This window comes from Acanthaster planci, linkage group LG13 (genome assembly GCF_054643075.1).
Source record: "Acanthaster planci isolate LZ-2023a linkage group LG13, COTS_SCS, whole genome shotgun sequence".
Classification (NCBI taxonomy): domain Eukaryota; kingdom Metazoa; phylum Echinodermata; class Asteroidea; order Valvatida; family Acanthasteridae; genus Acanthaster; species Acanthaster planci.
In genome coordinates this window covers 11,419,475-11,444,117 of record NC_141789.1, presented here as the reverse complement: position 1 = coordinate 11,444,117, position 24,643 = coordinate 11,419,475, and the positions used below count along the sequence as shown (strand labels likewise).

The 24,643-nt window shown below is 42.0% G+C and overlaps 2 protein-coding genes across 6 annotated transcripts; one reads left to right on the top strand and one right to left on the bottom strand.

Annotated features, from left to right (window-relative positions):
- Window positions 1-527: 527 nt before the first annotated feature.
- LOC110983078 (uncharacterized) lies at window positions 528-14,976 on the top strand. 2 transcript variants are annotated; one of them, XM_022241999.2, is made up of 18 exons: window positions 528-890; window positions 1,673-1,794; window positions 2,236-2,367; window positions 2,551-2,767; window positions 2,856-3,232; window positions 3,588-4,744; window positions 5,308-5,475; window positions 6,762-6,820; window positions 7,125-7,216; window positions 7,545-7,639; window positions 8,150-8,437; window positions 8,903-9,053; window positions 9,162-9,435; window positions 10,229-10,484; window positions 12,154-12,357; window positions 13,112-13,200; window positions 13,640-13,717; window positions 14,173-14,976. In XM_022241999.2, the coding sequence occupies exons 1-18, from the start codon at window positions 637-639 to the stop codon at window positions 14,351-14,353; spliced, it is 4,194 nt and encodes a 1,397-aa protein (XP_022097691.2). In that variant the 5' UTR covers window positions 528-636; the 3' UTR covers window positions 14,354-14,976. The 2 variants fall into 2 exon arrangements, with proteins under 2 accessions (XP_022097691.2, XP_022097693.2); XM_022242001.2 differs by having other exon boundaries at window positions 529-890; window positions 8,153-8,437.
- On the bottom strand, window positions 14,445-24,519 carry LOC110983079 (RING finger protein 24-like). 4 transcript variants are annotated; one of them, XM_022242005.2, is made up of 7 exons: window positions 24,067-24,519; window positions 23,234-23,321; window positions 22,858-23,028; window positions 21,650-21,689; window positions 21,205-21,243; window positions 20,553-20,632; window positions 14,445-19,744 (listed from the first exon to the last, which is right to left on the bottom strand). In XM_022242005.2, the coding sequence occupies exons 3-7, from the start codon at window positions 22,998-23,000 to the stop codon at window positions 19,612-19,614; spliced, it is 435 nt and encodes a 144-aa protein (XP_022097697.1). In that variant the 5' UTR covers window positions 23,001-23,028; window positions 23,234-23,321; window positions 24,067-24,519; the 3' UTR covers window positions 14,445-19,611. The 4 variants fall into 4 exon arrangements, with proteins under 4 accessions (XP_022097697.1, XP_022097696.1, XP_022097698.1 ...); XM_022242004.2 differs by having other exon boundaries at window positions 22,858-23,097; window positions 24,067-24,516; XM_022242006.2 differs by lacking the exon at window positions 23,234-23,321.
- Between the last annotated feature and the right edge of the window lie 124 nt (window positions 24,520-24,643).

The following is a 24,643-nucleotide window of genomic DNA, read 5'->3' as shown; positions in this document are numbered from 1 at the left end:
TTTCCGATGTTTTCAAATTTTGGGTTTTTTTTGCGAAATTGTTTTGACCCATCCACTATTTCAAAAAAATAATATTGAAATTAAAAACATCAAAATTTGGAATGGCCCCTAAATGACAGGGCTACTCTGGTTAAATGAAGAGGGTCAAATAAATGTCCCTGTGTACGTGTGTATGTGGTGTCGTCAATCTAAAAAGTAAGTTGTACGGTGATCTCCTAAGAAAAGGCAAGTAATCCGAGAAGTTTGATCCCATTGCCCTAGAACATTTTCGGACACTTAATCACTATGTGTGGGAATCGTAAAGGAAAAGACTATTTGAATTATTTCTTGACTAAAGTCTTTTTTTGGAAGCCCCCAATAACCGTGCGTGAGACACATGCGACTCCGTTTTAAGTTCGATCCACGCGACATCTTCATATCACCATAGAGCAAAGTTTTATGAAATCTAGTATTATGATTGGCTAGAAGTTTACTTTCATTTTGTGACGTCAGAAGAATCAGCCAAGATGTCAAAGGTCACAGAACAACAACAAAAGTTAAATTCCAGGCAGGATCTCGACGGTAGGGAAATTAAACTTGACAAGCTGAGGTTAGCCGGAGTATTTGGCAGTGTTAACCCGTTCCCACCGGGTGTAAATGATGGATGGTGGGAATGGAAGGAAACCGGAAGCTCAGCAAGAAACAACGAAAGGTGTAAATGGACGGAAGAGACCGAACGCATCGGTAGGAGCCAAAAGCAGCACCAGTAGCGGCACCGACGTTGACACTGCCATTTTGTTGGCAAGGGCCGTCCATCTACGCGGGTCGTTAACAACAGCAGACAGGCCGCGGCCTGCCACCGGTATCGAAAGGGGAAGCAACGTTGGGTCACACTCGCACCATTTTGTTGGGTATGTGCGCATTACAGCTACAAGGCTTAGCATTTGTTATGTGGAATGACAACGATCAAACTTTGTGGAGTCCGTAATTTAATTTCCAGCTTGTTTAACTTTGGTCTAATAAAGTGACTTGAAGTTGAAGTTAAAGACTGAGCATAGGCCTACTGAGCCATGCCCGTGTAATGCTTGTATTAAATACAAGCATATATCTGCTTTTATTGACATAAACAAATTGTCACCATTTTCATAAAGAGACAAAAGTCTCGCTAGGAGTTAAAAGTAGTTTTTGAGAAAATCACATGTGGAGTTGATCTCTTTTTAAAACACTTATTTTCCTGGTACTTCTTTTGGTTAACCAATTATGCTACTTCCTGAAAATTTTCTTAAATTAACTGACACAAAACTACAAAACAATATTTACAGAAATCAATTAAATTTATTTAATTCGTAAACAAACTCTTTTTTCTGTCCATGAAAACACTAAAATTTGTGTTACCTTTGTCTCTTTGTGAAAAAGGTAAAACAAGTTTTGCCCATGGTTTTGCTTTTTATTGCTAACGCAACACCTATGGAAGACAACTATGACTCTTTGCTATGTTTGCCGTATGGGAGATTGCCATGATTTGGCTAATTTCAGTAGATTTGGTAAAAAATGATTACACCAAGTTGTAGGCATATACATACATGTAGCCTAGTTGATTTTGCCCAAAAAAGAAGAAATGTGAAAAAATTATGATTTTGGGCCACTCTGTCTCTTCATGAAAATCGTGACGATATGTACATTTTTCTGTAAGGTCAAGAAAGCAAACAGCTTATGCAGATTCTGGGTATGTGAGGCCACATCATAGTCGTGCAGATGTAAACATTTCACAACAGGCAATTAATACTGAGATTGATGATGAGCATATGCCAAAAGGTAAGCATTACTTTTTATAGAGTACCGAAGTGTGACGTCACTGTGAACCAGAAATGCAGTGCAAATGAATGGAGTACGCATGCGTGTTGGTTCACGACTGGTTCTCGCACTAATGCCTTTTACACACTAATTGTGCATGTGACGTATTCACTTCGGTACTCCATAGGGGATACACTGTTAAGGTTGTTGCTGAAATTGAAATAACATTGTGAAATGGTAGTAATACATGTAATTGCAATACTTGCCTGTAGCAGGTGCATTTTACCCATGCCATCTTTGGTTAAGAGAAACGATTCTAGAAAACTGTCTTGCCTGAGGACACAATTGCCATGTTCCGTCTACCAGAGAAAAATCTGTCAGTGCACTAGAGAAGTAAAACGCAGTAACTGTAGGATCATTTAGCATCTTAAAAAGAATCCTGATATACAATGTTTTGTGCAGGAGATTTGTCAACTGTTGAATCCAGCAAGTCTGACACAGAGCTCCTTAGTACCCAGGAGACAGAAGTGGTACAAGATGACAGTGTAACAAGGCTGAGTGGCTTACTGGTCAATGCAGTAACTCTTGCATCAGGTATGAGCTTAGTTGATCTTAGCAGCTGTGATAGGCCTAGGGCATGACTCTGCATAGTCTCCACTCCATATCCCAATACTCTCACAGTTGACTGAAAACCGTCCCCTACAGGTGTGTCACCCGCAGCTACGCTTACAAGTCCAAACAGACAGTAACACACGACTTTCACTTTAAATGTTACAGCTGGTGAAATGCTTCATCAGTCCAAGTCCAGCAATCCAACTTTTGTTTCCCACCTCAACAAGTGCAACTCATCATCCAAGACATACGAAAGTGGTCTGGCTGACCTGGATGTAAGTCCAGAGGCCAAAGGACACAGGTCAAATGGGGACATCACCACTCACAGGTCGGCTAACAGCATTGAGGACGAGAGAGGGGCTGGATTAACAGAGGGCAAAAGGTACAATACTAGCCTGTCTATATTTACCTGGAGCTGCACATGCCTCAAAATTGTACAGTAGGAGTAAATCTGGATGCTTCTTTGGCAGGTCTAGCCACAGCATGTTAGGGCGGATCAAGGTTCTAACCAGCTGCCTGAGCAGCTCAGATGAGGGGCGGAGTCGGGAGGACATGACCGCCTCCTCTGAGGATTCCTCCACAAAGCGGCGGCTCTCGTCCAAGATCACCAAGAAGAAGATGAAGAAGAAAAAGAAGGAGAACGGCGGCGAAGATGTCGAGAAACGCAATGCGGAGGAGAAGAGCAGCAGTGAGTCAGAGGTTGGGATCAAAATAATTGAGGCAACAGCCGTAGAGATGGTAGATGAGGCAGCAGTTGAGAAGGAGGTTGAGAAGAAACCCAACGATGCTGTGGTGGAAGCCACAGACCACATGGAGATATCCAGAGGACCAGAAATCTCTGAAAAAGGTTTGAGAAAAAAATGCAGTCAGAAAGTAACCAGACCTCCCTTGTGGTTTCCTGAGGAAAATTCCCCACGTCATTTTGCTCGATTTACAATCTAGAGCACATTCTTAATGGTTTGTGCTGTTGTGTTTCAGTTGTCTGCTCATCCTTTGCAGAGTTTTCATCGGACCTGGACTAATGGCCTTGAAAATAAGAGAAATTATGAAGCCTGAGGTCAAATTACAACACAACATGGTGTGCCGTTTTACATAGTGTAAACTTAAGCAGAGCATTTACTGTGGATGGCTCTTTGGCTTGAAATCTTGCAGTATTTTTAATCAAATTCCACGGCACAGATTTCATTTCATATTTGTCACAGAACTACCTGAGTTAACACCACCTGATGTGCTCAAGGAAATAAAACAGAAAGGTGACAAAGAGGCCCCTTCAAGTCCTCAGTCTGATAGAGTCAACGAGCAGGCACAGTGTCATGAAAAGATGGTTGTGGCTCCTCAACACTCTGGATCCAGTATTGAGCTCCTGCATGATGACAATAAGGATGTTGAAGGTGGAGAACAAGTGTTGTCTGCCATCGTGACTCCAGGCAAGAAGTCTCTAACCATTGCCAAGCCAGCAATCTCTGGTGAAACCAAAACTCCATCCAAGCGAAGCCTACAACGTGGGAGTGACACCAATCAAGTCCATGTTACCCACCACGGAAGTGCTCCTGTGCAGGTGCTGAAACAGGCTGACGAAGAGGACATGAAATCCCAGCCAGAGATTGCCCTGAAAGCTGTTAAGGAGCGCTACAGGGTCCTGAGCGAGCAGATCAGTGACGCCATCCCCGGCGTGTCCATCGATGAGAAGGTCCGGCTGGCAGTTCTTGGCTCTCTGTCCTACGCTGCCAAGAGCGGTGACCGACCCGAGACAGGGAGGAGGGTTGCGAGTGCCCCTGGTCCACTGGAGAACATGGCCCAGCATCTGGCTGAAGAGTTCGCCCAGGAACAAGCCGAGTCGGGCATTGCCAGCTTTGAGGGCACTTACTGTGATGAGTCCTCCAACCACTACCATGGGAGTATCAAAGGGAAGAAAGACTCAAGATCAAGTAGTGACAGTGCCAAAGATCTCTCCACATCAGCACAAGACCGTTCAGCAGACGTGACAACGTCATCTGACAGCAGTCAGGACGACTATATCCAAAAGATGCGAGCAGCTCAGAGATTGATAAACAGTCACCATAAAACCACCCCAACTCCCCAACAGCTTCCTTCCATGGTGGTAAATGTAGATGGTAACGCAAAAGCAGCCGATGACCTGGTAGACAGCGTATATGACCCTGGCTTAATGCTTATCAGGAACGATGATGACAGAGACGTCAAGAAGGGTAATCTGGGTGACATCAGCCCATCAACGGTTTCCTCTGGCTATGGTAGTGCTTTCCAAGCCAAGCTCGCCGATCTGGAAGCCAATCTCAACATGAGTGTGGGCCTTGGGAAACCTTATAAGGTGGACGTACCCATAGAGGAGGATTCAATGGTAATTAACTTCTGCAGTTTTTGTTAGAAGGAAATTAGCAGCGCCACAAAATCTTGCAAACTTCTGGCAAAATCATTGTTGGAGGATTCACAACTCCAATCATTCGTTAACTAACTGCAAAATCAGGGCATACTTTGTCAATCAATAATTGACACTTAATAAAATAACTGCAAGTGCAGTCTTAATCTCTGTACAATAGATGGTGTTTATAAAATGAACCACAAAAGAAATGCTCATCCCTTCCTCTTTGTCTATCAATAGAATTTCCAACTTCCTCCCTTATACTCTTTAGGAATCTTCGGTATATCAGCTCTTTCCAATCATGCTGAGTGGTTATAACAGCCCGTGACCTTCCTCAATTCTGTTCTTCGTCTTGTTTTTGTTATTTTAAATCAAGTTCCTTTGTGCTTTCATTCACAATGATGCCGTGAGCCCAATTTAATGACCCAGCAAAGTGTCTAACAAAATACCACGGGGTATTGGACAAACCGAATATATAGAGGTATAAGGCTCCCTTAGTTTGGTTATATCTTGTATTGTCTTCCCCACAATCCTGACATCAGAGGAAGAAGGAATTGGGCTACATCCTGAAGATGTTAGAGAAGGAGGGAGGAGGGCAGGGCCTAGACAGTCATAGGGATCCAGCCCTCCTGGAGTCGGCTGTCAACTATTTGTACTGGAGCCGGCACGATGCTCAGGACCTGCTGAGGAAACCCCAGCAGCATCAGAAGGTTTGTAGGCCAATCCCGTCTTGCAGAAGCACTGAATGCGGTGCCTCGTATCTTGGAGTGCTGAGGGCATCTCCCCTGCAGCACACTTCTTGCTCTAAATGGGAATACATGTGCATGTGTGCCATTTGAACCAGGATCAGATGTGCATGCATGCTTGTAGCTGTATCTAGTGGCTGTGACTTGGAGTAGCACGTGAGTCAGTGGGACGTGGCTGCAGCCACTAGCCAGTGGCTAAGCATAGGCACAATCGAGATTGATTCCATTCAGACATGGCCTCATTTGTAGCACAGCGCGTTGTTGCTATAGACTCACTGAAAACTGTTCTTACCTGCTCTGAGTGGGAACAAGAGAGGGCATAATTTTATATGAGAACGTTGTGGTCCTTTACACTGTAAACTTTCAACACCATGAAAATGCTGTTTCGTCATGAACTTCCCCATGAAATTTTTCCTTTTCATGGTGCAAAGTACTGGTAGGTCAGCTGGGCAAAGGACTATGCATTTTCACGGTTTCAAGGATTAACAACGTTTTCAACCACAAAGTTAATAAGAACTGAGGACTCCTGGTAGCCTGGATGGGCTAACTGCATTTTCATGGTGTTTTCACTTGGCCTCACGGTGACTGCAAAGGGATCACAGAGAGCGTCATTTTCACAGGGTTTTCACCAGGAGAACGGCCTTGAAGTCACCGTGAAAAAAATTTCACCGTGTAAACTGCAAATTCACTGTAAATTAACAGTGTTGAAATTCATAGTGTTAATGGAAACCCACCTGTAGCACACACTGATTCAAGTGCATTTAAAGTAGGATGCACTAAGCACGCACGACCAAATTCTTTTAAAAATGTAAGGTTTTAGTGTGCCTGGCTGGTGCATGCATAAGCTGGCTCAATAACCTTCCTACCAGGTTGGCCTCTTTTTTGCCGATGAGGATGTACCTCTGCTCAGAGTGGATTGGGGAATGTGCCTATTTTGTTCCAGGGGGATCTGTTGTGGTGGGAACATTCCAAGTTCGGACATGTTCTGGAAACTTTTGGGCTGACGGTTGTTGAACATTCCAATTTCAAAAACTTTCCAACATCTTTAGGTATTAAACTCGAACAAATTTGTGTACAAATACAGAGATGGTCAACAGGTTTTTTTTCCCTGACAGAGGATGCCATTGCCAATTTACTTGTTTTAAGTTCTTATGTATGCTTGAATGGAAGCTGTATGTCGGTCACTGTCTAATAGATCCTGTTTCAGTTGCAATACACACTCTATTTCTGGTGTCCAATTACACATGTAGGTAGTGATCGAAGACCAGTTAGAGGCCCAGAATCTACAACTTGACCTGCCGCCTTACAGGTAGCAAATGAGATTACACCTATACTTGTGTTTATACAGTGTCCTTTTTTACCAGTCCCCTTGTGCAGCAAGTACAGCGATTTGCTGTGGAAACCACAGTTAAAGGCCTATAGAAATAGATTGTGCGTTGGCTCGGAATTGGCTGCTGTTAATTCAGCCTCACAATTGTGATGTGTTTTTCTTGGAAGAATAATCTTGTTCCAAATTATGATCCCCACTCCATGGTAGAGTTAATTTTAGCCGAATAGGGAATTCAGTGAGATTTGTTGATTAAAACTTAAGTGGGATTATTTTGTTTGTGTAGTGCTGTCAAGGGCAGTGAGACACTTGAACGTCTTAAGGCTGAGCTGGAGCACAAACTGAAACATGTGGAAGATGCCATTTCCCAAAACCAAGGTCTGCCTTAAATTTTATGATTCTGAATGTTATCATTTCCAGTTTAATAGTGTTTGTTGATTTACTGGAAATTTGCAAAATCTTCTGTCTTAGATTTAGGGATAATCGGACGGACTCTCTTCAGTTTCACTTATCTTTTATTTGACTTGTAATTTGTAAGGCTGACAATCCGGTACTGCAGTGACCTCGCAGTGACATCATTGGTACAACGATGTCACTGTGGTACCAGCGTCACTGTGGCCCTTTACATTTGTTTCAAGAGGGAACCTGAATCAGTGTATGCTTGAACCCAAGTCACCCTTGTAACAGTGGCTTTTACTCTTCACAGAGTCCGAGGCAGCTCAGGTAGCTGCAGGCCTTGCCAAAACAGAACCCCGGCCAAAAACACCAGACGATATACGGAGCTCACTGACTGCACAAGAGGTAAAGGCCTAATAGCAGTTTGTAGCATCACAGAAGGAACATGCTATTTTAGAGCAATTGGTTTTTGCTTTTTCTTTTTCAATCTAGGAGGTAATGTGACTGAGGTGTTTTTTTTTTTAAATTGGGGGGGACATGTTCATGTACATGACAATTAATGTTTTAAAGATAGAGCCACAGCATTTCCATATTTTTAAATTTTTGAAAATTCAACATTGTGCCTGATGTGAAGCATTACCTGGAGTTAAAAAATAAAAAACAGCCATGGACCCAGAAAAAAGCTATGTTTGGTTGGGTTGGTTAAGTGGACGTCAATCCACAGTTATAGTCTTTTCAGCAAAGGCTTTGCCCAGTCCCCGGCTTTGCTGTAAATTTACACTGCCACACAAAACTTGCTGTTCACTGAACTGTTCTGCAGAAAGTAGAGAGAGAAGTCTTGCTTTCAGCAAAAACATGAGAGGTTTAGAGCCTTTAGGAACCAATTGCATTATCACTGTATCGGTTTCACATCAGCAGGTCAGAAAGGATGGCACTGTCCAACCGCCCATCAGCAAACCAGTGAACCTGGCCCTGCCCAACACCGACACCCAGTATTCCTCATCCTCTTCTTCCACGGAGGATAGCCGGCCACCCAGCAGCTTCCACTATAAGCGGTCGGTGGCCCTGATGTCACCGGGGGGTGCTCTAGGGAGCAGCGCCCTCTTAGAGGAGTGCGAGAGTGCCAGGAGGGTGCGTCGCGAGATGGAGGAGAGGATCGCTGAGCTGGAGAGGGGGAAAGAGGAGATGGCTGCTCAGATGAAGGTAGCCAGAATGAAACACATTGTACAAACATGATCTACTCTTTACAGGAACAGTAGGGGCTGTCCATGAAGTACAGGTTTTGGGGGCTGACATTAGGTGCTTTCTCACCTTTTATACCTGCTGCAACACGTTTTTTTTCCATCATGCCACTGGTCCATAGCCATGCATACAGGGAAGGATGGTGGTCGAAAAGTTGGCATTTTGTGCATGTGTACTTATGGCCCCAGCTATTACTTGTGTGATTGTCTTGAGAGCTCCAGTGTAAGGGATGTGCTGCATATCCTCACTGGTTTGTGAGCATGTGGCATGGATCATGCACGCACTTTTCGTCAGAATGGGGAAAATGACACTTTTGTTGGGCATTCTGATAAACTAAGTGGATCATGTCATGACTGATCTTTAAAAAAATCCACACTGACAAGTCGCGTCATTTGGTATTGATTTGGGTGTGCATTATTGTCTCAGGAACAGCGCTTGACTTCGGTCCAGCTAGAAGCTCATCTCTTCAGTCAGCTGACCACACTGACACAGGAGTATCAGAATCTCATGGCCCATGACCAGGAACATAAGCAGCTGTCTAAGGAATTGAAGTTGCAGTTGGACAGGAAACAGAAAGGTTGGCTGTTGTCGGTTGTTGTCTTACTCACTGCTGGTATTATGCCATTTTCCCAAACTCCAATTCAGCCGTCAATCTGACTGCTCTTTGACAAATGCTTCCCTTCAGAACTGGAAGAGGCTCTGACACATACCACCCAGGAAGGCACTGACTCCCAACAACTCCAGGACAAACTCGACGCTGTCACCTTTGAGTCCAAGGAGAAGATTCACCAGCTCATCGTCCAGCTGACCCTTGCCCAGCAAGAGAAAGCCAGGCTGCAGAAGAGCCTGCAACAGGAGGCGGTGCGGCAGGAAGCTGTTCGCGAAAATGCCAAGAAGAGAGCAGAAGAGGCTAGGAGAGAGAAGGACACCTTGATTGAGGAGCTGAATCAAGAGAGAAAGTACGGCTCGTCTTCAGCCTGAGCCCATCAGGGGAGAATTCTAAATCTCACTTATAGCATACGTGGCACTGGTGTCTTGCCATTGATTTGTTTGGCCACACTGCAAAATACACTGAGGCAGTTTTGTGGCAATGGGTTTTGTAACCTTGCATCCTGTCCAGGGCCCCATTTCATGGCACTGTTGAACACTGAACACCAAAGTTGCATTTACTCTAGCAGAAAATAATGCTGCTGAAGCAATATTTGATGGCTTGGATGTAAGAACACTTTCACACAGACAGAGAGTTCAGCGACTGTTTCCTCCAGGGTTCAGCAGGCTTTGGCTATGCCTTCTGCATAATTGTCTCTGTGAAACAGACGAAGGCAAGATGAGCACAAAATCAGCTTACAGACTGTAAGCTGATTTTGTAAGTTACAGTGCTGTGAAATTATGGCCAAAGTTGTCAGAGCTGCCGAGTGAAAACATTACAAACATTAGCAGATATTCAAGCACAAAAATCAGCTTAGGAGTTACAAAAGCCAGACATGATGCACGAACCTTGGCATTTTTGCATTAACTATTGTTACATTTTGTACCCTACTGGTATTTGTTTTAGTTTAGCAAATACTTTTTTGTGATAAGAAGCTCTAAAAATTGGTTGGCCCTTACACATGCTTTCATCAGCATTACGGTTATGGGGGTTAATCTTTAAAAACAGACTCACTGTAAACAGGCTAAAAATACTTGAAGACTTGCAGGCACAGGTAAATGGGTTCTTTGAATGTAGACATTCCCCCCCCCCACATTTGGCAGCAATCGCACCCAGCTGGATGCTGAGCTCCTGTCCCACGCTAGGGACCTGCACCAGCTGGCTGCCTCCCTGCAGGACCTGCAGGTGGAAAACCGCAGCCAGGCCGGCGAGGTGCGGCGCCTGCACGGCGCACTGGAGCAGTCCATCCAGGACCGGGCTGAGCTGCAGCAGGAGCTGAAGGAGGCCCAGCAAAGGCTGGAAGCCAAGGGGGAGCAGTGGAAGAGGCAGAAGCAGCAGCTGATCGACCACTTGAGCGAGGTTTTTAGTTTGTTTGTGTGTTTTTTTGTTTATTTATTTCCTTTCATACATTCAAACATATACACTTATTTTCAGGCAAACTTGAATTCTCAATGCTGGTTGGTCGATCCATGGCAACAAACATATGTCAAACCCCATGTGATGCGCTATTCTAACTCATTGCGCTATTTTCACGCAGAAAGCAAAATACACAACGGCAAAATCTACTGTCAATTCAAACGTAGCACGTTTGCGCACATAGGTCACTTAAACATCTTTACTGTACATGTACGTCAATTTTGCTTGAAGATAAATTTGTTATCATGCTCGCGCTTGTGGAACACAGAATAATAATGTGCGTCAGTGTTCCCTACACCACAAGGCCCGTGTTCCACTCGCGCTTGTGAGATGACAAAGAACGTAACCAGTACAGTGTCATACCTGTGGTGTGTAACGATAATCCACGATACAGAGAGAGGACTAGTATGAATGAGGGTGTCATCCAGAGGATTACCCTTCTGTAATAGGAGTACCCAGGTGCATTGAGTGGAGGGGGGCACATCCATAGAGAGCTACATGTATACCTCCCTCATTCCCAGCACGGAAAAACTACGATGTCTGATTCTGACCTCAGACAATGTGAAGTCATGTGCATGGTTGCAGAACGTAATGAAATGAGACTGAATGAATTCTGTGCAATTTACTCTAAATGCTTGCACAAGTACAAGTACACAACATGCATGAATAACATGTAACAGCGTTTTTTAATATCATTAGCATGATATTAAAAAACCTCCGCAAAATTCCCCAGTCGCACATTTGCGTTTCCGTTCACGCAGAGCATTCCTTTGCTGATTTTGGATTTTTTTTTCTGGCGTATCCAGCTTTGATTACACATCATTTTAGCATATAGACACAGATATGCAAATACCTGTACAAAAGTCGTGCAAAAGTTTGAGTCTTCCACAGGTTTGTGAAGACTAGCTGGCTTCACTTTCCACAAGCTATAGTAATTGAATAGAGCCCTATGGGTGCACTGGACCCATCTCTCTGACAACAGACACGTTTTTACATTCCTCAACCATCTTTCCTGATTGAGAGATTGGAGGACATCAGGGTCCATAGCTGCCTGGAATGTTTTTGGAAAAATAATGAAAGGCAGTATTTTAGGCCTCTTTCATTTCCCCTCCAAACATTTAATAAATTCACAGTATTTAGCAATACCCCTTAAAAAAGCTGTGAAAGGTTTAATCAAAAATTCCAAATTTTGCCCTCCCCCACCTCAAGAGAAAAAAAAGGAATCGTTTTTTAGGATTTTTAGAAAGACAGAATGAAAGGGTGACTATAGAAGAGATCTCTCTAAACTATTCCAATTTGACACACCTCGATTAACAACACTAGTTTGATTCAATTCTGTTAAATTGGACAAATAGGTTCAGGGAATCCAAGTAATGTAAGGATCAACAAAAGATTGCTAGAATGACAGTCCCTCTCACTATGACTTTTGTCCAATGCAGATTACATTTCATCCAAAAAATGCTTAGTTGTGAGTGACCCAAATACTAGGTTCCTGAGCTGCACATGCTACACATGATTTAGCGCGCTGCTGATTGTTTGTTCTTGTGCCCTGTGATTGTATTCATTCACTTGTCCAATGCAATTCCGCCATCAATTTGCGTCAAACCCCCAGACCAAGGCGTGCCTGGAGAAGCACCAGCTGCACCTGAAGACGCTGAGCCACGCCAACGGCACGCTGTCAGGCTCCGCCGCCCAGCTGCGGGACAGTTACCAGGCCCTGAGCTGCCAGCTCCACGAGGAGCGTCTGGCTAAGGAGAGGGCCAGCCAGGAGGCGGAAAGGGTCCGTGAGGAGCTGGAGGCAGAGAGAAAGAAGAGGGTGAGATAAGACGATGACGGAGAAATCCGAGACGGCCTGATTTTGTCCAGAAAAAGTTTTGTCATTTGAAGTAATTGATGTTTGAAGGCCCAAGTATCATTTAAAGCAACAATGTTATAAATGTCAGTATAACAAACTGTTTTCAGGGCCCTTTTTTGATCGGGGGGGTGGGGGAGACTAAACTTTCAGGATTTTTTTAAAATGGCATTTGCAAGTTTGGGGGCTTTTTTACAATCTGTCTGAATGGAGAAAAATAAATTAGCCCCCCAAACTTGTCTTCGCTTTATTTTCATAAGCCCCCAAATCTGCCTCTTGTTGTAAGGGGTGACCTTTGGCTTTTCCCTGGATCTGTGTGACACTTTGAAGGGATAGGATAGATTAGGAGAGTTTCTTTCTTTGAGGCAAGATAGGATAGAGGCCATGGCCTCTGAAAGCAATTGTTTCATCCATCCATGTTACGTTACTATAAAAGCCCACTAATTTTTGTCAGAAAGATAAGAAAAATGCCAGATTTTCAAATACAACTTTTTTTGTATAAAATCTGTTAGTTAATATTCAGAAACTGCTTATAGAGAGGTTATTGGAGTGTACCTCCCTCCAACAAAATAAGATGTGCCCTTAAAAAAGTTTTATCTAGAAATGTGCCTGTTGTGAGCACTTAAAATATTGAAAGAATCCTGCATATTTCCACACTGAATCAATATTTGGTTGCATCAGTAAATGCATTGATTTTGCTCAACCGTTTGTTTTGCAGGAAGAGCTTGTCAGTTCCCAGTTATCTCAGTGGCATCGGAATTTGCAGACCAGCACCAAAAATCTGTCAGCTGCTCTTCAGAACAAAATGTGAGTTCCAAATACCTTGAATAGAAGAAATTTTCAAAGGAATCCCAGCAAGGCATGCAGTGCTGTCTCCTCTGTAACCAGCAAAGCATTATTTTACCAGTTGGTCTTGCTTGATCAGAAGTTGTAGTCGCACATTTGTATAGTTTGTGTTATCAATATTCAAGAGTTATATAATTGTCCCCAACAAAGATTAAGGCAAGGGTCAAGTATTGTTTATTACATCTGCTGGTATCGGCATTCTTGGGTCACTGGATGAATCAACAGTCCTGATGCAGTAATGCATGATATTACATCACCCGCATGGGCCATTTTTGTGCAACCAACACATGGTTGCCTTTATTGAACTCCAAGCTGAATCTGCTGTTTATTCCACGAATATAGAATGGCATGATACTTAACTTACTGACTGTACTGTACTTCTTTGCTGCAATGCAATCAGACATCGTCAACAACAGGAGTTGCAGTGGCTGAGAGTGACCAACACAGAACTCACTGCCGACCTCCCTAGCAATATCAGGTGAATGTACATTCCTGGCTTCCTGTCCCTTGAGTGGAGTTTTAATTAAAAAAAAAAACAGAGACGTGTGTTGCAGTAAGGTATTGTACATTAAGTGGTCTGCAAGTTAAAACTTATTTCCTGTTTTATGACTTGCTAAATTACCAGTAGTTTTCACTATCTTTGCCAGTTTTACTTGCTGTGGCCATTCACGAATTCAGCACTCCTTAGAAGTGAACATTTCGTTTCATTTTCATGATCAAATAAACTATAAATGAAACTGGGTGCATTTAATTTGATCGTTTTGGTTGTGAACTTGCTTTTCACCATACGTGCTTGAGCTGAACCGTGGTATTGTTACACCAGTTGCTAGCAAGACACGCCACAAATCTAATTTCAGAAGTTGGCGACTTTATCTCTTTTTCCTGAATTCTTGAATTGTCTTAACTTAATTCATTTTCCAACAAACACTCCAGACCTTCCGAGGGTGTTGGTGGACAGTGTGATCCGCTACATGAGGTGAGCACATCAGGAGCCTGTCATGATCAGCATCAGTCGCACCATCAGCACCGCGTAGGTTCAAACAGTGGGGGCAGCATTTGGACGGAGCCTTGCCAATGCTGCCACGACTGCCACATGCATCACAGGCAATGCTGAGTGTGCACTCAACTCCCCATCAACACAACTCCCCATCAACACACCTCTCCATCAAGGAGTCAAAATATTTACAATGGTCAGGAATACCGAGTGTCGTCAGTAAAATATTGGGTATTTTATTTCAAGGAATCATTCAGTGAGAATATCCAATTTGCATTTATAATTATTACAGCTATTATATAGCATTAACATGAATGGGCACCTGCTGGTCTCCTAGGAAAAAATCCAGTCAAAATATTTCACTCAGTCAAGATAACTGATACACATATCAGTCGCTTAATATGATTCGAAAAAGAAATGCCACATCTTCATGGCAAAATGTAATTCCACAAGAAATGTAATGAAGAAGTCAAAACTCTTTTCTGTAAGAAACTCACTTAAAATTCCCTTAACTTTATGAAATATTGCAAAATCTTGCTTTAACTCAGCACATGCATCTTGAAACTTCATGCATATTATCAGTAACTGATAATGCTTTGCTTGATCATGTAAAAGAAAAATTAGGAGCCATAAACCATTCAGAAATTAACTACGTACTTGTCAAAAAAGAAATGCAAAAAATGCAAACCGAGCTCTCTGTCAAAGATGTGTCATTAAATTTGGAATTCTGATGAAAATGGGCATTATGTGGGTCAAAACCATTGAAAATTTCCATTGATTTCCACTGCATAAGATTCTTTTGAAGGCCTTTACCCCAAAAGGGCAGCTCTGGTAACTTCAGGCTCATTTTATTAGGGTGGGTTACATGGACTTCTTACCAATGATACCAACAGATGTGTGCAAAGAAATCAATATTCAGGCTCCATCACGCCATCAATGATTTCACCTGCTACGAGTGCAACGTACGTATCCCCCTTGTGGTGGTGCAGTCGATGTCATCCCATATTTAGTCACGAGTCACAATTCCCCAATGTGGTCACAAGGCATGGGATGAACAAAGCTATACCTTGACTTGAGACTAGATTATCATGGGCAAGTACGATCAAGGACCATAGTTGACCAGAGTTTGACTAATGCTCGAACGCACACTAGTTGATGATGGTTGGACTAGGCTAGTCAACTATTTGCGACCAGCCTATTGGTTGCCGTAAACCGTTTTTAATAGCACAGTGCAGCGAGGACCAGTCACAAGAAAAATGCTCAAAAAAATGTCACTAGTTGACGACCATTTCCACTTTTATTTTTGCTGTTTTACCCTTCCTGCGGTCACCTTTTCTCCCTTTTGGCCTAATGACCTGACAACAGTTGACTAGGGCCGTTCACATTTTCAACTTCACTGCACATGAGCCAGGTATGGCACCAACCAACCACAAAGTAACTAGTGGCCCTTGATTAAGCTTGCCTCATGATGTGACAGATTTGTAAAGACTTAATGAGGACCTTGTGAGGTCTAGTCATAACCTCGACTCCGAACGACACTTTTACAAAGTAGCAGGTTTTTAAAACCAGTGTCAGTACACCCCTTAGCCATGCTAAATATAAATCAGTCATAATATCTACAGATTACGGTAAACTATATCAAGTTGTCCAATGCTCCATATTCATGTCAGTAGAAAAATATTGTACAAATTATGCCAACTTTAAAACACAACAATCAACGACTTCATTGACAAATCTTTTTACAAGTGACTCAAGAGTATATATAAAAAAAACCTTGTTGCATCATTAATTTTACCGAGACACACTCAACCAGAGAACAGCGACATGTAAATGAAAGCTATCTGACCTACTAATCAGTTTCAGCAGCCACCAGAAAACCTTAAGTGACTGAACTAGTAGGCACCTGTTTCACAGTTTCAAATCTTAAAGCAAACACTATTTGACAAGCATTTTCAGACATAGCTGTCCCTCATTTTAAAGAGCACCTAAAAGGAAAACGCATTTTTTTCTGATTTTATCTGTTCAAATAATACGGAAGCATCCAAATTGAATGCACGATGCAGATTCTGACTCATAGTTGAGATCTGAAGACAAGTGATTCTGCATTCGATTTGGATGCATTGATATTTATCTGAACAGATAAAATCAGAGAAAGCGTGTTTTCCTTAGAGGTGCTCTTCAAGTATCTAGTGGTGATGCAAAAGGAAAATCTGGACCGCACAAAACCAACATTAGTTTTTAAAATTATATAAGTACTGTTCACAGTTGAGTACAATTTTCCCAGCATTAGGATTAGTGCAACAGAAAACAATCTCTTTTTTTCCTTTATAAAGACCTTTTCTGTTTTGCACTTGTTCTCAGCTTCTTGAAAATTGTAAAGACTCAAACTTTCTTTATAGAAAGGCTTACCTGGGTGTTAATTTTACCTCCATTTGTGACCCTCCTGCACATGTCTGGCCCCTCCTTGTGCATGCTGAATCTGCCACTGGTCCAGAAACTCAATCAGAAGCTTGCTTCCCTTATCTGGATCGACATTTGCTATTGCTGCACACACATGTGCATACATTCCACTTTCTTCGTCTTCTTCCCTCATGAAACGCAGGCAGGCATAACTGTAACTTCGTAATTTATTATCTGCCTCATTCATAAACATTTTGCTATTGTGCATTGCTGACGTACATGTACATGTAACTGCAGTCTTTATACGTGTACTTTTTATCCTCAATTCTACCAATGACTGAAGGTAAGTTTGAAATAGATCACTGTTATACACAGATCAGTATTAGTATTAGTCTTATGGTAGAAAAAGCAAGCAAACAGATTCAACATCATTACTGATTGCAATATAGAACTGACATTTTATACGCCAATACAAAACTGGCAAGGCTGATGCCAAATCCCAAAACAATGGATTAACATAAAAGTAAAATCAACAGGCCTCACTAACAAACAAACCTGATTGGGAACAGGACACCTGTCTCTTCAGTTTGTGGCAATTTTCAATCATGCTGCACTCCTAGTACACGTCTTACAAACAGATCAACTAGCATGGCCTTGTGTAGAAAGGACACATGATCTGGCGCCGCAGTTGACGGGACTACACACATGTTCAATGATAGTTATTACAGGGTAAACTTCTATGTGTGGACACATTTTTGGTCTCCACAATAAATTCGCCCCGAATGTTCAGACAAAAGAAATGATCCCCTAGACACAGGTTATGGCCACAGCAGGTCTCTCTGTGCCAAATATGGAAGGTGTACTTTACACCCTAAAATTGTGGGAAACATCCCAAAACAAAAAAACTGACTACGCTACCTTATAACTTAACAGGATAAACATAGCTTGTGGACCTTTAACAGAAAAAAAAATCACTGTTAAGATGGGTTGCGCAGAACTACATACATGTTCCAGTGTACGTGAATACGATTCCAACTTTAACATAGGGCTAGACTTATGCACAAGACAATTTCAATAGGCCATCGGAGGAATGCAAATGAATATCCATTTAGGTGACACAGAACAGATTCTAATTGCCTCTCAAATATCGGCTTCTCTGCTCAAGTCGAGGTTCCAAAATTACACTTTCCCATTATATATGTAATCTCATACTCCTTCACACTACCAGACTACTGGAAAATTCAATACAACTAGAATTTTCCAAAAATCAATAGTAAATGAATAAATTTTCTCCATATATACATTTACATATATGTGCATAAAGAGTGACTGTTTATATTCGTCTGAAACCTATCAAAAAATTAAATATTTACATGAGATATATTTAGAATGGAAGACATTTGATTTACATCAATTTAGAAAACAAGAGTAAGACCTCTTGGAAAAAAAAATCTCAACAGTTTCTCGCAGGACAGCAATCATGAATATTCAGCACAAATCATTCCCCTTCGAGGGTAGTCTGAGAACTGCAACTCAACCTGTCAGTTGGTAAATGACGGTTGGCTGCGGTTTTGACAAACTACTTTTGGTCTACATTAGCAACATGCAGTATGCCACTTTGTGGAAAGGGTGACGAACTGCATTCAACTCAAAATTCCATAAGCATGCAGTGTTCTGCCCTTTACAGATGCAATTTTCTGCAAACACTATCTTCCCGGAGCTATGTGAGAGTTCTTCAAAAGAAAAAAACAATTCCCAAGCTTGCATGGATGAGAGTCGAACCCACTACTACCTGCCTACTGAAGTCTAGACCCAGATGATGTGCAGTTCCATGAATTTTGTTTTTACTGCGGCTGATGTAAATTAAGTTAATTTGCCATCTGCTTTAAGTTGTCAGAGTGGGCCCTAAAAAACATGCATGCTGTCGTGTCTGCCTAATTTTTCCTTTTGACGATGCAATGACCCAAAATGTCAAAAGAACCCCCCAAAACAGAGACCAGAAAACCCACCTGACTATATGAAAAACACCAATTTGAAAAACCAGTTCATCATCAGAATGTTAGAGTCGCCTCAAAAAGGCTCTTCTCTCAAAACATTTTCTGAGTTTTGGATGCCATTTTATTCAAATTTTTTAGTCGTATGATGTCATCAACTGTCTGCATCTCAACATCTTGCATGCTGACTGATTGTTACAATATAGAAGCTAGGCATTAGTACAGCCATGACAAGGAAAAACCAATTTTAAAATGTACATATTCCTGCACAAAAAAAACCTCTTGTGATTTGCACTTGATTTGTGTCTGAAATCTGGACTGCACATCCGAGTAGCACTGGCGGGAAAAAAATCCTTACCAGACACAGTAGCGGAGTCCATCACAAGTCCCTTCACAACCCTGTTCACAAGTCAAGGGACAAAGGCTTTCACCAAACCAGTCACAGGGAACAGGGCGAATAATAACAAAGGAATGCTTTCGTCCCTGTTCATTTGAATAGCTTGGGCTTTGCTTCAGACTGAATGACTTGTGACGGTTTTGTAGGGGCTTATGCTGGACTCCTCTACGACGACATTACCAGAATGACAGCATCCAAAGATCTTTAATTACATGTACGTTGTATAAATACGAAGTGCTGCTCCTCTTGATTAAATTCCATGGGCCATGACGTGAAGCCCAGCCTGCAATACATGCAGGTGATGAGGCATGTACATGAGCCTCTTCCATTGTTTTTAGCTGGGCAATCACATCTTCAGTTGATTCAGTGGTACGAGATCAAGACATCTAGTGTTGAATGGATGAAGCATCAGTGATTCAAGTTGATCAGGTTTGCAGTCCCCTGCCATCAAACACTGGCACGTACGTGAATTACACATTTTGTGACCTTTGGGACCTGCGTTTCTCAAACAACACATACCGTTAACATATTCCGTTGGAAATAAGTAATGTGCTGCCAACCAGGCTCCTGTGCGTCAGCCGTGCATGTTACAGTGTGCTGCTTGCTGGCTGCGGTGGCGTGGCGTTGACACGTAAACTTGTGCGCTCCGTCACGTCTGCTCTCAAGATGGCATTGCATATGGGACAAGTATTGCGCAATCTCAACCACTTGGAGATACATCTGTAAGTGGGAAAGTTAAGAAAATTGGACATGAAAAAAAGCTCTGTGAGCAGGATGAAGCAACTCTTCAAGGTAGAATTGTTGTTACTTCATTTAAATGAGCAAGTTTCTCCGAATAGCTTAAGGTGTTTGGTAGAATTCGGTATTGAGCACATGGTGAAAAAGTTGTCTCCGAAATAAGACACAACAGAGGGATCCCAATACGACGTTTTTAGCGTCGATCTGCGCACTTAAGCGTTTGAAAACGAGGCTGTATGTGTCAGCTTCAATTCTTAATACGATCAGACATTTGAAAGTAAAGAGTCAAGACACAAAATACATAAAGGTATGTGAAATTCCGACTTTTCAGGCTGCAAATTTTTGTGGAAGATTCTTTCAGGATGACTCAACACGTAAAATCAAAAGAAAAAATAACGACAATTGACCGCGCACTAACGCACCTGCGATGGTCGTGTATCTTGTGCAGTGGGCATGGTTTAAACTGAAGTGGCGTCACACTTACGAACCAGATACTCCATGTACTGTGTAGACTCTGCAGGAGCGCGCGACAAAGTTCAACACAGAGAGCCTCAGTTTCGATGCAGATATGCGCAGACGGCGCTAATGTGAAATCCCTCTACTGCAGATGTGGTCGTATGTGTGGCAAACACTTTGAGAGTATGGGTGTGATGTACTGTTGTGCGCTACTAGTAGCGCATAACAAGCACGTGTGATGTTCATGTTCCAAAATGTCTAAGGGGTGTGGCTAACTCGCAAATGAAGATAGGTCAATTTGCTGGTCAACCTTGGGCTTAGTGTTGGTACTTACACAACGTGGAAGACGTGCTGGCAGGCACACTGACCTATCTTGGTGCCTTCCTCAAATTCCTCTAGACAGACCGAGCACGTCTGTGTGGCAGAGAAAAAAACCCAGAGTCCACTGTTCAATTAATATCATTGCTCATGATCAGGATGCAAGTTGAGTAATTTAGTTGGAGTCTTGTGATATTTCAACGTTACTCTCTTTTTCAAAATCTTGGCATTGTCTCCAGTTTGAGATCAAGAAGGCAGAATCCTTACTTTGAGGGGCTTTGGTCCATCTTTCTTTCATGTATCTTTCTTTCTATGCTACCACAGAGAATCGTTTTGGCTGCCTTACATATTTCAAAGATTTCTGGTATTCTGCAGCGGCAAAAAAAATGGCCTGGGTTCGAAATTAACATGTGCAGTATGATTGCAAGTTCAGAACAGAATCCCATTTATTACTTATGCATGAAATTATTGCTATGATGCCAATGAGCATTCCAGCATACAATGTGCCCTTGCATTTTGCCTCAAGCCACTTACTCAATGCCCCACAAAGTCTTGCATAGAAAGGAGAACCATGCCACGATTCTACTTACTCAACCAAAACCAGCATGCTTTGTAAAGTAATAATCCCCATGTGAGTGAAAGTTGAGACTAAAATGCTAGATGCTTACATCAAATTTGGCACCAATCTTCTTCTTTGTGTAACTCACCTGACAAAACAAAAACAAGGTAACTGAGTAGAGGCAAAGCCATTTAAATCTTCAGCCATTTTAAAATTAGGCTCATGACATCGTTTAGCATTATGGTCCAAATTTTAACAACCGTCACACTGTAGGAAAAATTTCACATCTGCAGTAAGATTTGTTGCAAAACCCTGGGCATTACATACAAGACTTTCTACAGTGATGCTGAGGCACCTCAGACAATAAGTAATGTAGTGTAGTTCATCAGAAGTCCTCAAAGTTTGTCACAAGTTTTGCTCCAAGCGTTGCTTGTAACTACAGCCTGTGATTTTAGTTTGTGACAGACTTGTGGACTAAACAATGAGATTCATACCATTGCATTTGAGCTGTGTGAATGAAGTCTTTGAGCATACGTGTATGACAAACAACTTACTGTCTTAAATCCAGTGTCAACCCTTCCAGATCTTTTCAGCCTTTAAAAAACAAACAATATATAAAAGGTGTTATGTAATGGGATAAGATACACAATTTAGCAATGTTATGCCCACCTATGGCATTACTCCAAAGTATAGTTGGGACAGTCTCAACTGTAGTGCTGTTGTTGGGCTGGCCAAAATAAAGTCAGCAAGTTTCGATAGAAAACTTAAAGAGAGGGCTTGCGGTAACACCATGTGGATACAATAGATCTCTTTTGGAAGAGGTATAGTTCTGATCAGAACCGTTGAGTGTGTACTTGACGTTTCAACCAGTGTGCTCTGGTCGTCCTGGGGAGTAGAGATAGGAACTTTTTCAATGTTCTATGAGTTTCTGTGGCTCACACCCAACAGAATTTAGTCAAATTATACGTACGTATGCCAATTAACATGGCATGTCATCTGTAACACATGTAAAAGCCAGATTCCGCCGGCAAAAACAAAATAATGTTGGCACATGTTATCGCACACAGCACTCAATAGCTGAGCTGGCCCAACTGTAGAGCTATAGTTGGGACCATTCCAAGGGCAGACGCTATACTTGGAGCATGATTACACCCTCAATGAGGATAGCTGAAAAAGAAAGACGCTGTACATTGTATGTATACGCTCCCTGGCAAGATGGTAAGGTTTGTACATGTACAATAGGATGTGCTTTTGCAAAGTGAAAATAACCACTTCACATAAAGACAGCAACATCTGTGTGGCCATATACCCAACAAACCCAAGTCAATGGGAACTTCAATGGGGAGCTACATGTATGTACAGGCTTTTAATGACCAAATTCCATACCACTACAATATGAGAACCAACTCTTTTTCAAGAGCTCTAGGCCTTGTGATAACCAAATCACAAGAGAACACCATGATAAACACCATGAGAACCAACACTAAACATTTCCAGCAAAGTTGTGCTGTAAAGTGTCCAGTCTTATTCAGCTGCTGAACTGAGTGAAGCATCACACACCTCACCATGCTCTTTCTCTTATGCGAACCAGTAAACTTAAGAACGGTCTAGAGGTTTTCCTTGCTTACTCTATGGAGCTGGTCCCTTGAAAACCAAATGACACATCAGTAGTTTCGCAAAGTGAACGCCAACCCTTACTTCTCCAATATACAGACTGTTCAAATTCAAGAGCTACGACAAAGTTATCTTTGTTCCAGCTCACCTCAGAAGGTAGCAACAGAAGACCAGGTTGAGCAGAAGGATCAGGCCGGCCACGACCAGAAACGGCAGAACCTGCTCAAAGTTCAGCGGCAGATTATCACTCATGGTGGCATTTGGCATGTGGGCGACCATTGAGATACTCATCAAAAGTCTGTAGGAATGCCTTTCTAGTCTTCAGTGACAAAAAAAATCAGATATGGAAGGTTTCCATTGGAATATGAAGCCACATTCACATAGGTATCTGCAAAAAACAAGGAGGTAGTACATGTACATATATGAATATACACCAGAAAAGTTTATTTTTTACTTATTCACAAGCATGCCATCTTCAAGAATAGCCAGAATGGTATCTTTTTCAAATAAAATCTTACATGTACCTTGATATACGTTGTACACCAGGAGAGTATTTTTACCCGCATGCGCCTTCCAACTCTGTAGACAGTAGGGGCCTACTTGAGTGGTTAACTAAGACACAGAGCAGGAGAGGATGGCCAAGTTACCATCACATTCGCAGTGCTTCCTCGATATCGCTTCAATTATTTATTGTAAGGTACAACGAGTAATCTTTAAGGAGCTGAACACATGCCCAATTGTGAGGCCAAAAAATACCTTTCCTTCTGAATCCTTCCATTGTTTCTTTACTTTCCGTAAAATCATGTACCGCATATGCATGTATTTGTTTCTACTTTTGTGGGGATTCGGTACAAATGAATATTCGATTGAATGGAAGGTGGAACGAATTTTGATAAGTCGACGCTTGTATGAGTTTCATTCCTACTTTTTTTTGTTTTTTGTGTCAGATGCAATTTTGTAGTTCTGGGAACTTGGGGAGTTTCTGCAACACATTCCAGGTCCCCCAGTCGAATAAGTGGGGGGGGGGACAATTGTATGTACAAGGGACCCATATTCATTCCCAAGCTTAGTTCTTTAGGGCCCCCCTCAGTCTTCACTCTCATGTCGAACCATTTGTGTAGATATTATGTACATGTTTTTATTTGTGGACACTGTGGAAATGAATAAATGAATCTGCCCATGGTCCATCATGTCCCATGATGATCATCGGTGGTGAACTGAACCATGGAGGTAGAATCATGTGATTCTACCTCCATGACTGAACATGGTGGATAAAAGTAGGCCTAGGCCTGTAGGAATCTTCTCGAAATTTTCAAGACCGCGATTTTTGTTGAACTTTAGTTGTCCAGTGACTCACCCAGCAGTCAAGTCATCTGAGGTCACAACAAATATTCCGCATTTGCTTCTCTAACATTAGTAACATCATGAGAAAGTGCATTTACTGATCTTCGCCATGCCTTTGTCCATATCGACGATGTCAGATCTGTGTGTTGACGTGACCTGGCCTACGTCTGATGAGCATGTCGATGCGTGCATTAACAAATTCTGTGCTTGTTGCTGATTGGCACGATTGACGTTTTGTGTAATCCATTCCTAAACTTTACCTAGCATGCTTAGTTGAGTTACCAATCATGCCAAACAAGGATTTTAAATACTTTTTCATTTTTCAGTGCTTCCCCTAATTTCCATCAGAATTATTCTTCTCGAACATAAGAAAATTCCTTCTTAGGTGGTTTTGAGCTTGTGATCCTTTTCTGGGCTAAATAAAGGAAACTCATTACACTGCTTTGATTCTGGGAAACTAAATTTGTTTTTGTGAAAGCTATAGCGCTTAACAAAGTACGTGACCTTTAACCTCAGACCTTATTTACAAGAGAATAAATATTTATAATTCATAAAAAGTTTTATTAAGATAAAATGTAGAGAAAAATGAA